The 18,244-nt window shown below is 42.8% G+C and overlaps 1 protein-coding gene across 7 annotated transcripts in view; it reads right to left on the bottom strand.

Annotated features, from left to right (window-relative positions):
- The window catches only part of LOC140425346 (triple functional domain protein), an 801,905-nt gene that overhangs the window by 60,277 nt on the left and 723,384 nt on the right, over positions 1-18,244 (bottom strand). For 5 of the 7 annotated variants that reach the window (XM_072509510.1, XM_072509511.1, XM_072509512.1 and 2 more), the window contains 3 exons: positions 16,479-16,726; positions 8,126-8,264; positions 1,765-1,792 (listed from right to left, as the gene is read on the bottom strand). In XM_072509510.1, coding sequence (XP_072365611.1) covers positions 1,765-1,792; positions 8,126-8,264; positions 16,479-16,726 — 415 coding nt within the window. Of the gene's footprint in view, positions 1-1,764; positions 1,793-8,125; positions 8,265-16,478; positions 16,727-18,244 lie in introns of those variants that run through there. The other 2 variants (XM_072509515.1, XM_072509516.1) reach the window with 2 other exon arrangements.

Here is an 18,244-nt window from a genome sequence, read left to right as displayed (position 1 = left end):
GTGGTTTTAGTGATGGGACAAATATGAGGTTGTAAGCTCATCTCAGGATCAAATGTGACATCAAGTTTTCAAGCAGACTGGCTTAAACGCAGACTGTTGCCAGGGAGAGGAATGTAGTTGATAGCCAGGGATTGGAGTCTGGAGTGGGGACCAAAACTAACGGCTTCAATTTGGAAGCCAGCCTCAATTTGTTAAGGGAAATCTTTTCTGACTAGTCTGATAGAGCATTTTGACAAGGTACCCAGGGTGGATAAGAGCAGTGCAGTTGATGACTATGTGGACTTTCAAAAGACGTTTGATGAAATGCTACATATTAAGACTTCTTAATAAAATTGAGGCCTGTGTGATAAAAGGAATAGTAGCAGTGTGGATACAGAATTGGCTAAGGGAGGGAAACAGAAAATTGTGGTGAATTGGCTGTTTTTTTGGAGGCTCAGTACTAGGCTAAATGTTGTTTTTGATATACATTAATGACTTGGACTTGAAGGTGCAGGGCACTATCTTGAAGTTGCAGATGACAAAAAACTTGGTAGCACAGTCAACATTGAGGAAAATTGTAATATTTCAAGAGGACATAGATAGGCTTGTGGAATGGGCAGATGAGATGATACTTTTTAGCAAGAAGAATTCTAAATTCTATAATTTTTGAGGGGGTACAAGACAGAGAGAAATGGGTGGTTGGTCACAAATCTTTCAAGGTGGCAGGAACATTAGCAAAGCAGTTAATAAAGCATGGGATCCTGGGCTTTATAAATAAATACATAAGTACAGGAAGTAAAAGAGAGGAGGTTATGCTAAGCTATGTAAAACACTAGTATTAGTATTGTGTTCTATTTTGGGCACAACACTTTAGAAAGGAGATGAAGGCTTTGAAGAAGGTAGAAAACAGTAGATTGGTTTCAGGGATGAGGGATTATAGTCCCATGGATAGACTGGAGAAACTGGGGTTGTTCTGTTTGGGGCAGAGAAGGTTAAGAGAAGATTTTGTAAGGGTGATTAAAATCATGCCGGATTTAGATAAGAGAAACTGTTCTCGTTTGTACAAGGGTTGAGAACCAGGGGCGACACAAGGAAAACAAAACCTATGAAATCCATGATTCGGATTTGGAATGCACTGTCTAATAGGATAGTGGATTAAAAAATCAATAAATGCCTTTGAAAGGAAATATACTTGGATAAATACTTGAAGGTGAAAGAATTGCAGGGGTATCGGGGGTAGAGTGGGGCAAGTGGGACTGACTAACTGGATCTTCAACATAGCCAATGCAGACTCGATGGGCTGAATGGCGTCTTTCAGTCCTGTACTGTTCTGTGATCCTATGATAATGCTTTTCACACAATCGTCACCCAAGAAACATGTTGTAATATGTTCTGCTTTCAATGGCTGTTCCTAGACATGTTAATGTGGAAAACCTCAATTGGTATATTCAGGAAAATTTCACTGTAAAAGGGAATGAAAATAACAATAATCTGTTGTACTGAATCAACTCAATTCTACTCTGTACCTTCCTGACTGGAGATCATCTGATGTGAACTCCTGACCCACAAATTCATAACAGTGCATGGAAGCAACAAAAAGGAAATACTAAACAATCTCAGCAGGTCAGACAGCATCTGTGGAGAGAGAAGGGGGCTAACGTTTCGAATCTGGATGACTCTTTGTCAAAGACATGGGAGCACCAACATGCTGTACAAAATCCCAACCTTTAAAACAAACTTGTTTATTTGTGCTTTATAAAATTTGAAGTTATTTTGACAACTTACCATCATAGATATAATTAGGGTTCAAGAGCTGAAAGGAAAGAAATGAGAATTATTTAATATAACAGGCATCTTGTTATTTGCCTCAACACCCCAAGCAATATAGCAAGTTCTATTCTCAGCACTCAGTGAAGAAGTTTCCTCGGGATTCAAAGAACAAAGAACAAAGAAATGTACAGCACAGGAACAGGCCCTTCGGCCCTCCAAGCCCGTGCCGACCATGCTGCCCGACTAAACTACAATCTTCTACACTTCCTGGGTCCGTATCCTTCTATTCCCATCCTATTCATATATTTGTCAAGATGCCCCTTAAATGTCCCTATCGTCCCTGCTTCCACTACCTCCTCCGGTAGTGAGTTCCAGGCACCCACTACCCTCTGCGTAAAAAACTTGCCTCGTACATCTACTCTAAACCTTGCCCCTCTCACCTTAAACCTATGCCCCCTAGTAATTGACCCCTCTACCCTGGGGAAAAGCCTCTGACTATCCACTCTGTCTATGCCCCTCATAATTTTGTATACCTCTATCAGGTCTCCCCTCAACCTCCTTCGTTCCAGTGAGAACAAACCGAGTTTATTCAATCGCTCCTCATAGCTAATGCCCTCCATACCAGGCAACATTCTGGTAAATCTCTTCTGCACCCTCTCTAAAGCCTCCACAGCCTTCTGGTAGTGTGGCGACCAGAATTGAACACTATACTCCAAGTGTGGCCTAACTAAGGTTCCTTAATAGATCAGCATTACCAAACATTGGGTAATGGATTACCGAATGTAATAACTATAAATAAAAGTAAAGCTAAAACTTGTAATAGTTACATAATTATTACAATCCTGTACTTAAAACTGGCTTTTCAGAACGTTAAGTTGAACCAGTTTATATCAAATGAATTTGACAGGCCGAATGGCCTTTTCTGCAGTCTAAGCAATAATAATAATCTTTATTAGTGTCACAAGTAGGCTTACATTAACAATGCAATGAAGTTACTGGGAAAATCTCCTTGTCGCCACACTCTTCAGGTACACTAAGGGAAAATTCAGAATGCCCAATTCACCTAACAGCTGAATTGTGGGAGGAAACCGGAGAGCCTAGAGGAAATCCACGCAGACACGGGGAGAACATGCAGACTCCGCACAGGTAGTGACCCAAACCGGAAATCGTACCCCTGACCGGGATGCTGTAAAGCAACAGTGCTAACCACTGTGTCCCGTGCCGCCCAGTCTATTGATTCTATGAACTGTGTGCTGCCTGGCCAGCAGTGTGAGCAGGCAGCAGAAATGTTGTTTCCTTCTACTATTCTAAAAATGCCACTCATATGAAAACTGCAGCACAAGGCCTGCAATTCATTTTTTTCAAGTAATTATCAGATTATAGTGTGACACTTGGCAATAACTGTTAATTAAGATAGTTCAAAAGCAGATGGCATAATTGTGGCTACGTCACATGGTCTCTAGCTACTGCAGCACAATACTCGCACTACTAACTCAGTTAAAGGGTCAACAACCTTATTTAGTGGTGCTAATGGGGTATATATATATTTCACCAAGTATATGCATTTCTTGCTGCTATTTACTATTAAAAGTAGTGGGTCTACTGTGGAATACAGGTGCATGCTGGATTATTTTACTTAAATCATGACATTAGCTTCAATCTGAGGCAAAATGGAAAGCCAAGTTCAAGTACTTGGCACAAGGTAGGGGTAAATTGACAAGAGAAGGCCCACAGCTGCTTTCATTGGTCATTGTGCCAGTTCAAGAATACACAAACGGAGGCCTCATCATAGATTGCCAACCAGCTTAAATGTGAATGATGCATCAACAAGCAAGGGAGATAAATGTAGCTTGGCCTAATTTCTGAGAAGTAAAATAAAAAGTAAATAAATGATGGGCAGTCCAATTAAGAGATTTCTATATGTAAAGTCGGTTCAGGATATGTTAAATTAACTGAAAGTGGCAATGTTGTTATACTTCTTACCTATTGTGTGAAACTGGTCAAACAGTGTAAGAAACAACAATAGTTGTTGGTTAAAGGTTGTAAGTTTAGTGGAAGTTAATGAATAAAAGCACAGGTCAAAATGAATTTGACCTAACTGACTGCATGGTCAAACATTTAAAACAAAACAACTAGCTTTCTTGACGCCACAAATCTAACTTAGAAAATTGCTTGAGATAATGGGCTGTAAAGTGTTCCAAGAACTGAACATTACAAACAAATCTGCATAGACTTAAGCCAAATTAAAAAACAAGTAATATTTTTGCAGTCATCACTTATTTAACATTATTTTTCTATTTTAACATTATGCACATTTCCGACTAATCATATACAATATGGGAGACTTTTTATCTGAAAAAAATCAAGACTATTGAATGCATAATGAAGCAAAGTAATTCATCATCCTAGCAACACAGATTCACAGACAGTACATGAACTTCTTTAAAAATGCAAGAATCAGATGAAATATTAGCAGATGCAAAAATATTAAAATAATTCAGTACGGGTCTCATACAGATTCTATAGAATCCAAATTTCCTTGGTGACACTCCATAAGCAACATTTTCACCTGGGCATTAGTTAAGACTTGGTTTCAGTTCATAGAATAGGATCCCTACTCTGCAAAAGATGGCCATTCAGCCCATCAAGTCTGCACTTACCGTCTGAAAGAACACCCTACCTAGGTCCACTCCCCCACAACCCTGTAACTCCAATCCACCAATCCACCTAACCTGCACACCTTTGGACTGTGGGAGAAAAACGGAGCAACAGGAGGAAACCCACGCAGACACGGGGTGAATGTGCAAACTCCACACAGTCACCCAATGGCGGAATTGAACCCAGGTCCCTGGCACCGTGAGGCAGCAGGGAATTGTGAAATAATTAGGGTTTAGGATGGATTATGATTAGTAAATGGTTACTTGAGTTTCAATCCAGACTCCTACTCTTCCTTCCCTCTTTAACTGTCTGTACACGACATAGCGACTTTTTTCTGACTTAAGACCATAAGACATAGGAGCAGAATTAGGCCACTCGACCCATCGAGTCTGTTCCGCCATTCAATCATGGCTGATGTTTTTCTCATCCCCATTCTCCTGCCTTCTCCCCATAACCCCTGATCCCCTTATTGATCGAAAACCTATCTATCTCTGTCTTAAAGACGCTCAGTGATTTGGCCTCAACAGCCTTCTGCAGCAAAGAGTTCCACAGATTCACCACCCTCTGGCTGAAAAGATTCCTCCTCATCTCTGTTTTAAAGGATCGTCCCTTTAGTCTGAGATTGTTTCCTCCAAGTGGAAACATCCTCTCCACGTCCACTCTATCAAGGCCTTTCGGTATTCTGTAAGTTTCAATAAGATCCCCCCCATCATCCTTCTAAACTTCAACGAGTACAGACCCAGAGTCCTCAACCATTCCTCATACGACAAGCTCTTCATTCCAGGGGTCATTCTTGTGAACCTCCTCTGGACCGTCTCCAAAGCTAGAACATCCTTCCTTAGATACGGGGCCCAAAACTGCTCACAATACTCCAAATGGGGTCTAACCAGAGCCTTGTATAGCCTCAGAAGTACATCCCTGGTCTTGTATTCTAGCCCTCGCGACATGAATGCTAACATTGCATTTGCCTTCCTAACTGCTGACTGAACCTGCACGTTAACCTTAAGAGAATCATGAACAAGGACTCCCAAGTCCCTTTGTGTTTCTGATTTCCAAGCATTTCCCCATTTAGAAAATAGTCTACGCCTCCATTTCTCCTTCCAAAGTGCTTAACCAAAGTGCACACTTTTCCACATTGTAATCCATCTGCCACTTCTTTGCCCACTCTACTAGCCTCTCCAAGTCCTCCTGCAGCCTGCCTGCTTCCTCAATACTACCTGTCCTTCTAAACATCTTTATATCATCTGCAAATTTAGCAACAATGCCTTCAGTTCCTTCTTCCAGGTCATTAATGTATATTGTGAAAAGCTGTGGTCCCAGCACCAACCCCTGAGGCACACCACTAGTCACCGGCTGCCATCCTGAAAAAGACCCCTTTATCCCCACTCTCTGCCTTCTGCCAGTCAGACAATCTTCTATCCTGCCAGGATCTTACCCTTAACACCATGGGCTTTTAACTTATTTAACAGTCTCCTATGCAGCACCTTGTCAAAGACCTTCTGGAAATCTAAATAAGTCACGTCCACTGGTTCTCCTTTGTCTAACTTGCTTGTTACTTCCTCAAAGAACTCTAACAGATTTGTCAGACACGACCTCCCTTTGACAAAGCCGTGCTGACTCAGTCCTATTTTACCATGCACTTCCAAGTACTCCACGATCTCATCTTTAATAATGGAGTCTAAAATCTTACCAATTACCAAAGTCAGGCTAACCGGCCTATAATTTCCCATCTTCTGCCTCCCTCCCTTCTTAAACAACAGTGTTACATTAGCCACTTTCCAGTCCTCTGGGACCCTTCCTGCCTCCAGTGATCTCTGACAGATCACCACCAATGCCTCCACAATTTCCTCAGCTATCTCTTTTAGAACCCTGGGGTATAGTCCATACGGTCCAGGTGATTTATCCACCTTCAGACCTTTGAGTTTCCCCAGAATCTTCTCCTTAGTAATGGTCACTGCACTCACCTCTGCTCCCTGGTTCTCCTGGAGCTCTGGCATCCTACTGGTGTTTTCCACCGTGAAGACTGATGTAAAGTAACTATTCACTTTGTCTGTCAATTCTTTGTTTCCCATTATCACTTCTCCAGCCACATTTTCCAATGTCTTCCTATCTTCCTTTATATTACTAGCTAGCTTGCACTCATATTTCATTTTCTGCCCCCTTATTACTTTTTTAGTTGTCTTCTGCTCGCTTTTAAAGGCTTCCCACTAATCCTCGCCATTTTGTATGCTTTTTCTTTTATGATGTCCTTGACTTCCCTCATCAGCCATGAATGCCTTGTCCTCCCCTTAGCATTTTTCCTCCTCTTTGGGTGAATTTCTGTTGTGCCTCCCGAATAACCACCAAAAACTCCTGCCATTGCTGTTCCACTGTCTTCTCTGCTAGGCTCCTTTTCCAATCAATTCTGGCCAGTTCCTCCCTCATGTCTTTGTAGTTACTCTTATTTAATTGTAATACCATTACATCTGATTGCAGCTTCTCCCTCTCAATTGCACGGTAAATTCTATCATATTGTGGTCACTGCTCCCTAAGGGTTCCTTCACCTTAAGTTCCCAAATCAAGTCTGCCTCATTACACATCATCAAATCCAGAATTGCCTGTTCCTTAGTAGGCTCTCTTAACAAGCTGCTCCAAAAAACCATCTCTTAGACATTCCACAAATTCCTTTTCTTGGGATCCACTACCAACCTGATTTTCCCAGTCCATCTACATATTGAGGTCCGCCATGATTATTGTAATATTGCCTTTTTTACATGCCTTTTCTATCTCTTGATTTCTTTTCTGCCCCACATCCTGACTACTGCTAGGGGGCCTGTACATAAATCCCATCAGGGTTTTTTTACCGTTGCGATTCCTCAACTCTACCCCCAGAGATTCTATGCCTTCTGAACCTATGTCGCTCCTTGCTATCGATTTAACTTCATTCTTTACTAACAATGCAACCCCACCCTCTTTGCCCACCTGCCTGTCCTTTCGATAGGACACATATCCTTGGATATTTAGATCCTAGCCCTGATCCCCTTGCAGCCACGTCTCTGTGATGCTCACAACATCGAACCGGCCAATTTCAATGCGCGCAACAAGCTCATTAACTTGTTCCGTATACTGCGCGCATTTAGGTACAACGCCTTCAGTCTTGGACTTAACTGGAAGGAGTGTGCTGTTAATAAAGAATATTAATTTGCATGTTATTACATTTGTATGTGGATAATCATTTTTAATTCTGCTTCACATTTCATAGTTTAGTTAATTGCTTGGTTGGCCAATGGGGTGAGGAAAGGTTGGAATATTGCAACTGGTTACAAGCTGATTATGAATGAGTTGAAATTGGTAATGAATCCATCTTTCCTCAGTAAAGCGTGAGGTCAGGTGTAATGCTTGGATCTGGCATGTCTCACTTGTGGGGACCATGAATTGGATTCAATTTGAATTTGTTTTTGGAGCAGGCAAGGAGCTGGATTAGGGGTTTGCCCCTGTCCACACTCTGAGCTCTGGCTTTGTAACTCTGAAAAGTAATTTAAAAAAAATAAAAATTTAACAAACAAACGAACATACATTTTTTCAGCGGTAACTATTTGCTCATGCATATTTTGGTGGAATTATCATCTCACTATCTGTACGTTTACTGTTTAAATTCAAAGGATGCTAAATGAAATGTGGGCAATTGTGGAGAACATCCAAACAAGTACTTTAACTAATGGCTGCTGCTTGGACCTACCTTAACTGATACCTTATTGGGTAATCCTTCTCGTGACTTTCGGAAGCCATTCTCTAGCTTTCCTTCCTTCTTGCATTCTTTATCCTTCTTTTCATTTTTCTTTCTTAAACGGAGTGCAGTGTGCCAAGATGTTGACTTTCTAATGTTGCCAAATTTTAATACAGAGAGAGGACAGGAGAAAGAACACGTCCCATTTTAGAAAATTAGAAGTAAAAATGGCATATGAGACACACACTATAATTGATCAATTCTATTTACATAAGGTGCATCACATTGACCCAGAATGATGCGCTGTGGGTTCTTCCAATCACAGGCAATGACTGGAGGCTAAGCAAATCTGTAACAATTGGGGAAGGGGGGAGGGGGGCGCCAAATCAAACAGTACTTCTCCAAGGTATGCTCATGTAGTCCTAGCAGCCAGCTTCAAATCAGCAATGTCAGAGGTATGAAAACTTTGGTCTCTTTCTCGGTCATATGTTGTATGCTGTTGACAGACCAAGGGAGGCAAGTTACAAATAAATATGCAACTTCACCCCACCCCAAAAATACAATAACTTTAATCATCTCAACACATTTTTGTTGAAAACAGCGATCACAGGCTTTCTACCGTCCAGTTGATTTATGATTAATTACTTATATATCAAGAGTGATTAGTTAAGCATATGAATTTTTTTTCCCGTTCATGGGACCTGGGTGTCGCAGGCTGTGACAGCATTTATTGCCCCTCCCTAATTGCCCTTGAGGGGGAAGGTAAGAGTCAACCACATTGCTGTGGGTCTGGAGTCACATGTAGGCCAGAACAGGTAAGGGTGGCAGATTTCCTTCCCTAAAGGACATTCGTGAATCAGATGGGTTTTTACAACAATCGACAGTGGTTTTGTGGTCAACATTTAAAAAAAATTCCACATTTTTTTTTATTGAATTCAAATTTCACCACTGCAGTGGCGGGATTTGAACCTGGGTCACCAGAGCATTACTCTGGGTCTCTGGTTTACCAGTCCAATGACAATGTCACTATGACACCGCCTCCACAACTACCAGCTATTTAAACCAGGCACAGAAAAGACGCTTATTTCTCGAAAAGAGGCCTGAACAATTCCCATCCATCACTCTCCTCCGCCTGGCTGAACTCGTTCTATCTCTCAACAACTTCTCCTTTAAATCATCCCACTTTCTCCAAATCAAAGGTGTAGCAAGGGGCACCTGCATGGGTCCTAGCTACGCTTGCCTTTTTATGGGGTATGTGGAACAGTCCTTGATCCAGGCCTACCCGGGTACCCTCCCACAACTCCTTTACCGGTACATCGATGACTATTTTGGTGCCGCTTCATGCTCTCGTCCAGACCTGTAAAGATTCAGCAACTTCACTTACAGTTTCCACCCCTCCATCACTTTCACCTGGTCCATCTCAGACACTTCCCTTCCCTTCCTTGACCTTTCCGTCTCCATTTCCGGCAAAAGACCTATCTACTAAGATTTATTACAAGCCCACTGACTCTCACAGCTATCTGGACTACAGCTCTTCGCACCCTACATCCTGTAAGGACTCCATCCCTTTCTCTCAGCTCCTTCGCCTCTGTCGCATTTGTTCCGATGATGCCACTTTCCAAAGTGGTGCTTCGAAAATGTGTTCCTTTTTCCTCAACCGTGATTTCCCCACCTACAGTTGTTGACAGGGCCCTCAAAAGCGTGCGGTCCATCTCGTGTGCCACTACCCTCGTCCCCTCCCAGACAAGGATAGAATCCCCCTTGTTCTCACGTTTCACCCCACTAGCCTCTCCTCCGCCATTTTCGGCAACTCCAACGTGATGCCACCACCGAACACAGCTTCCCTTCACTCCCTCTGTCAGCATTCCGCAGAGACCGTTCCCTCCGGGATAATCTAGTCCATTCCTCTACCATACCCAACACCTCTCCCATCACCCATGGCACCTTCCCATGCAATCGCAGAAAGTGTAACACCTGCCCCTTTACCTCTTCAAGCTTAACATCCCAGGCCCAAAACACTCATTCCAGGTTAAACAGCATTTCACTAGCACCTCTTTCAATTTGGTCTATTGCATTCGCTGCTTCCAATGTGGTCTCCTCTATATCAGAGACCAAACGTAGGCTGGGTGATCTTTTTGCTGAGCACCTTTGGTCTGTGCGCATTCAGGATCCTGACTTTCCCATTGCTTGCCATTTTAACACAAGACAATGCTCCCATGCCCACATAAGAATTAGGAGCAGGAGTGGGCCATCTGGCCCCTCGAGCCTGCTCCGCAATTCAATGAGATCATGGCTGATCTTTTGTGGACTCAGCTCCACTTTCTGGCCCGAACAGCATAACCCTTAATCCCTTTTTTCTTCAAAAAAATATCTATCTTTATCTTAACAACATTTAATGAAGGAGCCTCAACTGCTTCACTGGGCAAGAAATTCCATAGATTCACAACCCTTTGGATGCAGAAGTTCCTCCTAAGCTCAGTCCTAAATCTACTTCCCCTTATTTTGAGGCTATGCCCCCTAGTTCTGCTTTCACCCGCCAGTGGAAACAACCTGCCCACATCTATCCTATCTATTCCCTTCATAATTTTATATGTTTCTATAAGATCCCCCGCATCCTTCTAAATTCCAATGAGTACAGTCCCAGTCTACTCAACCTCTCCTCCAACCCCCTCAACTCTGGGATTAACCTAGTGAATCTCCTCTGCACACCCTCCAGTGCCAGTACGTCCTTTCTCAGGTAAGGAGACCAAAATTGTCTCCTTACTTAGTGTCGTCTGCAAACTTGGACACATTGCACTTGGTCCCCAACTCCAAATCATCTATGTAAATTGTGAACAATTGTGGGCCCAACACTGATCCCTGAGGGACACCACTAACAAACAGAGAAACACCCATTAATCCCCACTCTTTGCTTTCTATTAATTAATTAATTATTATTAATGCAGAATATTTGGCTAATGGTAAAGTTCTTGGAAGTGTGGATGAGCAGAGGGATCTAGGTGTCCATGTACATAGATCCCTGAAAGTTGCCACCCAGGTTGATAGGGTTGTGAAGAAGGCCTATGGAGTGTTGGCCTTTATTGGTAGAGGGATTGAGTTCCGGAGTCAGGAGGTCATGTTGCAGCTGTACAAAACTCTGGTACGGCCGCATTTGGAGTATTGCATACAGTTCTGGTCACCGCATTATAGGAAGGACGTGGAGGCTTTGGAGCGGGTGCAGAGGAGATTTACCAGGATGTTGCCTGGTATGGAGGGAAAATCTTATGAGGAAAGGCTGATGGACTTGAGGTTGTTTTCGTTGGAGAGAAGAAGGTTAAGAGGAGACTTAATAGAGGCATACAAAATGATCAGGGGGTTAGATAGGGTGGACAGTGAGAGCCTTCTCCCGCGGGTGGAAATGGCTGGCACGAGGGGACATAGCTTTAAACTGAGGGGTAATAGATATAGGACAGAGGTCAGAGGTAGGTTCTTTACGCAAAGAGTGGTGAGGCCGTGGAATGCCATACCTGCAACAGTAGTGAACTCACCAACATTGAGGGCATTTAAAAGTTTATTGGATAAGCATATGGATGATAATGGCATAGTGTAGGTTAGATGGCTTTTGTTTCGGTGCAACATCGTGGGCCGAAGGGCCTGTACTGCGCTGTATCGTTCTATGTTCTATGTAACCAATCCTCTAACCATTCTACTACTTTACCCTTAATGCCATGCATCTTTATCTTATGCAGCAACCTTTTGTGTGGAACCTTGTCAAAAGCTTTCTGGAAATCAAGATATACCACATCCATTGGCTCCCCGTTATCTATCGCACTGGTAATGTCCTCAAATATTCCACTAAATTAGTTAGGCACGACCTGCCCTTTATGAACCCATGCTGCGTCTGCCCAATGGGACAATTTCCATCCAGATGCCTCACTATTTCTTCCTTGATGATAGATTCCAGCATCTTCCCTACTACTGAAGTTAAGCTCACTGGCCTATAATTACCCGCTTTCTGCCTACCTTCTTTTTTAAACAGTGGTGTCACGTTTGCTAATTTCCAATCCGCCGGGACCACCCCAGAGTCTAGTGAATTTTGGTAAATTATCACTAGTGCATTTGCAATTTCCCTAGCCATCTCTTTTAGCACTCTGGGATGCATTCCATCAGGGCCAGGAGACTGGTCTACCTTTAGCCCCATAAGCTTGCCCATCACTACCTCCTGAGTGATAACAATCATCTCAAGGTCCTCACCTGTCATAGCCTCATTTCCATCAGTCACTGGCATGTTATTTGTGTCTTCCACTGTGAAGACTGACCCAAAAAGCCTGTTGAGTTCCTCAGCCATTTCCTCATCTCCCATTATTAAATCTCCCTTCTCATCCTCTAAAGGACCAATATTTACCTTAGCCACTCTTTTTTGTATTATATATTTGTAGACACTTTTACTATCTGTTTTTATATTCTGAGCAAGTTTACTCTCATAATCTATCATACTCTTCTTTGTAGCTTTTTTAGTAGCTTTCTGTTGCCCCCTAAAGGTTTCTCAGTCCTCTAGTCTCCCACTAATCTTTGCCACTTTGTATGCTTTTTCCTTCAATTTGATACTCTCCCTTATTTCCTTAGATATCCACGGTCGATTTTCCCTCGTTCTACCGTCCTTCCTTTTTGTTGGTATAAACCTTTGCTGAGCACTGTGAAAAATCGCTTGCAAGGTTCTCCACTGTTCCTCAACTGTTTCACCATAAAGTATTTGTCCCAGTCTACCTTAGCAAGCTCTTCTCTCATCCCATTGTAATCTCCTTTGTTTAAGCACAAAACACTAGTGTTTGATTTTACCTTCCCATCCTCTATCTGTATTTTAAATTCCACCATATTGTGATCGCTCCTTCCAAGAGGATCCCTAACTACGAGATCCTGAATCAATCCTGTCTCATTACACAGGACCAGATCTAGGACTGCTTGTTCCCTCGTAGGTTCCATTACATATTGTTCTAGGAAATTATTGCGGATACATTCTATGAACTCCTCCTCAAGGCTGCCTTGATCGACCTGGTTAAACCAATTGACATGTAGATTAAAACCCCCCATGATAACTGCTGTACCATTTCTACATGCATCCGTTATTTCTTCATTTATTGCCTGCCCCACTATAATGTTACTATTTGGTGGCCTATAGACTACTCCTATCAGCGGCTTTTTCACCTAACTATTGCTGATTTCCACCCAAATCGATTCAACCTTATCCTCCATAGCACCAATGTCATCCCTTACTATTGCCCGGATGTCATCCTTAAATAACAGAACTATACCATCTCCCTTACCATCCACTCTGTCCTTCCGTATAGTTTGATACCCTTGGATATTTAACTCCCAGTCGTGACCATCCTTTAACCATGTTTCAGTAATGGCCACTAAATCATAGTCATTCACGATGATTTGCGCCATCAACTCATTTACCTTATTCCGAATACTACGAGCATTCAGGTACACTTATGTTGACTTTCATACCTCTGTTTTGAATCTTAACACCTTGATCAGTAACCTCCCCCAAGTTATTTTTCCTCTTAACTTTTCTCCTAATTTTCCCAGTCGTTGAACCCATATCTTCATGCAACAACCTGCCGCGTCGCTTTCCATTTATGTTTTTACTTCCCATTTTATTCCTTTTAGTATGACTGGGCCTATTCACTGAGCTCCTCTCTGTCACTGTACCTTGTACTGTCGCCCTTTTTGATTTTTGACTATCGCCTTTCTGCCTTACACTTTCCCCCTTACTGCCTTTTGTTTCTGTCCCTGTTTTACTACCTTCCGACTTCCTGCATCGGTTCCCATCCCCCTGCCACATTAGTTTAAACATTCCCCAACCGCTCTAGCAAATAGCCCCCCATGGACATCAGTTCCAGTTCTGCCCAGGTGTAACCCGTCCAGTTTGTACAGGTCTCACCTCTCCCAGAATCGGTCCCAATGCCCCAGGAATCTGAAACACACCCCCTGACACCATCCCTTCAGCCACATATTCATCCTATATATCCTGTCATTTCTACTCTGACTGGCACGTGGCACCGGTAGTAATCCTGAGATCACTACCTTCAAGGTCCGATTTCTTAACTTCCTTCCTAGTTCCCTGTATTCTGCTTTTAGGACCTCATCCCTTTTTTTTTTTTACCTATGTCGTTTGTGCCGGTGTGTACCACAACCGCTGGCTGTTCACCCTCCCCCTCCAGAATGTCCTGTACCCGCTCCGAGACATCCTTGACCTGAGCACCAGGGAGGCAACATACCATCCTGGAGTCTCGTTTGCGGCCACAGAAACGCCTGTCTATTCCCCTTACAACCGGAGACTATTGCACTGTCACACTTATCACCACATCCCTCTGCAGCAGAACCAACTGGGGTGTCACGAGTTTGGCTGTTGCTGTTTCCCCGAGAGGCCATTCCCCCCCCACCAGTATCCAAAACGGTATATCTGTTCAGCAGTGGAATGGCCACAGGAGATTCCTGCACTACCTGCCTCGTTCCCTTGCTCTGTCTGGTGGTCACCCATTCCATTCCTGCCTGTGGAGTCTGAGCCTGCGGTGTGACCACCTCTCTATGCTTGCTATCCACGATACTCTCCGACTCGCGGATGCTCCAGTGTCACCAGCCGCCGCTCCAGCTCTGAAACTCGAGCTTCCAGAAGCTGCAACTGGAGACACTTCCTGCACACATGCTGACCCTGGGGACTGGAACTGTCCCCAGCCTGCCACATGGAGCAAGGCATGTCTGTCCTTAGCCTGCTGCAATGTTCCAGTGAAGCTCAATGTAAACTGGAGGAACAGCACCTCATCTTCCGGTTCGGCACGCTACAGCCTTCCGTTCGCAACATCAAATTCAACAACTTCAGATGATTAGCTCCATTCCTCTCGACCCCTTTGTTTTCATTCCATTTAATTTTAAATGTCTTTTATTTATTTTTTATTTCTTTACATATATATATATATATATATATATCCCCCACACTTTCTTCCTATCTTATCCCCCTTTCCTTACCTTTTCTCCCCTTTGTTTCCCCCTTTTTCTCATTTTACCTCTCTCCCACCCATGTCCCCCTTCCCCCCACATCTACATCTGTCACAGTTTATCCTGATTTTAGTTCCTCTGCTGTTTGGCTTTTCACACCTTTTAGTCTCTCTGGGACTGCATTTTGTTCCCTTGGTTTCTGTAGTTGTGACTAATCCTTCATTCCCTCACCCTACAGTATAAATATTTCCCACCTTCTATGCCTATTAGCTTAGACAAAAGGTCATCTGGGCTCAGAACGTTAGCTCTTTTCTCTCCTTCCAGATGCTGCCAGATCTGCTGAGATTTTCCAGCATTTTCTCTTTTGGTTACAGAATTATAGTAGCATAGCCTTTTGTTGGCCTCACTGAGCTTACTTCTACTTTGAAAATCAATTAAATCACATAATAAAACTGCTTCACTGGAAATATACAAATAAATGTACCTTTCTTAGAATAATGGGTGCCATATCATTCAGTGCGTAAATGTACAACCAGGTTGGGTCTTAAGCCACATGGACCAGGGAATTTCCAAGTCCAATTCCCTGTGTGCCTAGATAGTTATTTTCAGTTGGACTACTTAAAGTGTTCCTGGATGAAAGCTAGGATAATGGGAAGTCAGTCAGGGTTCCTGTTTCTGATTGTTATCCAGCAATCTCAGTTGGAATGTGTGCATCGAATCATAGAATTTACAGTGCAGAAGGAGGCCATTCAGCCCATCGAGTCTGCACCAGCTGTTTGAAAGAGCACCCTACCCAAGCCCACACCTCCACCCTATCTCCATAACCCAGTAACCCCACCCAACACTAAGGGCAATTTTGGACACTAAGGGCAATTTAGCATGGCCAATCCACCTAACCTGCACATCTTTGGACTGTGGGAGGAAACCGGAGCACCCGGAGGAAACCCACGCACACATGGGGAGAACGTGCAGACTCTGCACAGACAGTGACCCAAGCCGGGAATTGAACCTGGGATCCTGGAGCTGTGAATCAATTGTAACCACTATGCTACCGTGCATGGATGTGGGCTTTGGGTAAGGTTATGGTAGAGGGCAATATCATTCTTCTGCTCCTCTTCTCTCAGTGCCCACTTCCCTGCTAATATTAGCTGTCAAAGGCCCGCGCACAAATGCCCGCCACTTGTATCAGGAAGATGCCAGTATCCATGTAGCCAGATCTTAGTCAAGAGAGGGCAGGAGAAAATTGAGAAAGGGAAAAGAATTCCTGCCCATCAGATGTAAAGAAGTAAAAGAAAAGAGAATATTTGGATGATTCAGAAGAAATTGCCTGAATGATTGACAATTTAGAGTTATGCAACCAAACTATAAATGAAAGCAGACTAACTTTAATGTTCCTTCAGGGTTGTCTGGGATTATAATAGTTGTGTGACCTAGTACATAGCCAGGAATCCATCCCTCAGCTGCAGGGCATTGGTCAGTGGCTGCCCGAAACACCAAAAACATGTTCTGTTGGTTGCTGGCCAGGATCTGCACCACCTCGCCCTGGCAGACATTGATCTCATCCTCTTTCACGGCGGTGTAATCATGTGTTACCAGCATGGTGGAGATATTACTGCTGCTGCTACTTTCACTCTACAGGGGAGGAAAAAAACAAGGTTGCAAAAATAAAATGTGTTTCTGAAGCAATTCACATAACAATGCATAAATCGGTCATTTAAACATGGCTTGCTGCTTTAATTTCATAAAGGTGTCGCTTCCCCTCCCTCCATCAATTAAAAAATGTTTAAACATGATCCTAATTTTATTGGCTTTCAACACTTCAATTAATGTAATACTCTTGTTTTTATTAAGGCTTACACAAATACACAGATACAACAAACTGACAAGTAAAACATTAAAAATGGTCACAGCATATTGCAGAATAACTGTTTAGAATTCTAAATGTTTAAATAATAAAATAAAACGTTTCTATCAGATAATACTTCATTTGGGAGGAGTTTGCACTAATTTCCTAATACCTACCTCTCCAGCATAACTGTAATCAGTTGTTACATTAACCACTTGAAGGTTAAATATACAGTTTTAACAAAGATGAGAAAAAAAAAACTGGAGTCTGGACTCTTAGCAAGTTTGGGATTTTTATCCGATTTTGATAGAACAAATACTTTCTAAGAAGAAAATCTGTCACATTTCAGTTTAAAAAAAAATTGACTTTACTTATTTCCCCCATTAATGTTCTTTCTTCCTTTCCACCTATTGAAGTGTTGACTCTTTGCTGATATATGGTTCCAGAGGTCACAAACACCTCACTTATTTGGTACAAGCGACCAGACTTCATTTATGGATCTGGACAGGCTATTCAACTATGGGGACTATCACAGCTAACCTCACACAGGCTCACTTCGAGCAAGAGTTGGTGGATAGTGGTCAAGGATAGGCAAATAGGCCGACTATCCCTGTACTGCATTTACTGCTGCCCTTGCTATGATCAACTAACTCAGCACATGCTGAGATCTTCCTGCTCATATGGGTTTACATAATCAATGTGTTTGAAAACAATGCTAGGCTATTGAGACCTCTTCGGAATAATACAACTTTCTTATTTATGAATTAAACAACTTGTGAAAGAGTGATGAGTAGCCCTTAGTTTAGTAATAGCAGGCCAGCTCCTGAAAATAATTTTAAAAAAGCACAATTCAATGCTTCACAAACAAGGCCTGTCTAATTTAAATGTGACACTTTTCCATACATTTGCAGTTGGAACAGAATTTGGACAAGTGGCTTGAAGTTAATTTCCCTTTTTAAAAAATAAATTTAGAGTACACAATTCCCCCCCAATTAAGGGTCAATTTAGCACGGCCAATTCACCTACCCTGCACATTGTTTTGGGTTGTGGGGATGAGACCAACGCAGACACGGGGAGAATGTGTAAACTCCACACGGACAGTGACCTAGGGACGGGATTGAACCTGGGTCCTTGGTGCCATGAGACAGCAGTGCTACGCACTGCGCCACCGGGCTGCCCTGAAGATCATTTTTAACTGTGCTTTAGTATTAACGTGGACCATTTTGAAATCCACTCATTTAAACTTGAAAATGCTGGAAACACTTAGCAGGTCTGGTAGCATCTGTGATGAAAGAATCAGAATT

Source organism: Scyliorhinus torazame, chromosome 6, assembly GCF_047496885.1.
Source record: "Scyliorhinus torazame isolate Kashiwa2021f chromosome 6, sScyTor2.1, whole genome shotgun sequence".
Classification (NCBI taxonomy): domain Eukaryota; kingdom Metazoa; phylum Chordata; class Chondrichthyes; order Carcharhiniformes; family Scyliorhinidae; genus Scyliorhinus; species Scyliorhinus torazame.
The sequence above is the reverse complement of the archived record's forward strand: the minus strand, read 5'-3'. Positions and strand labels throughout refer to the sequence as shown.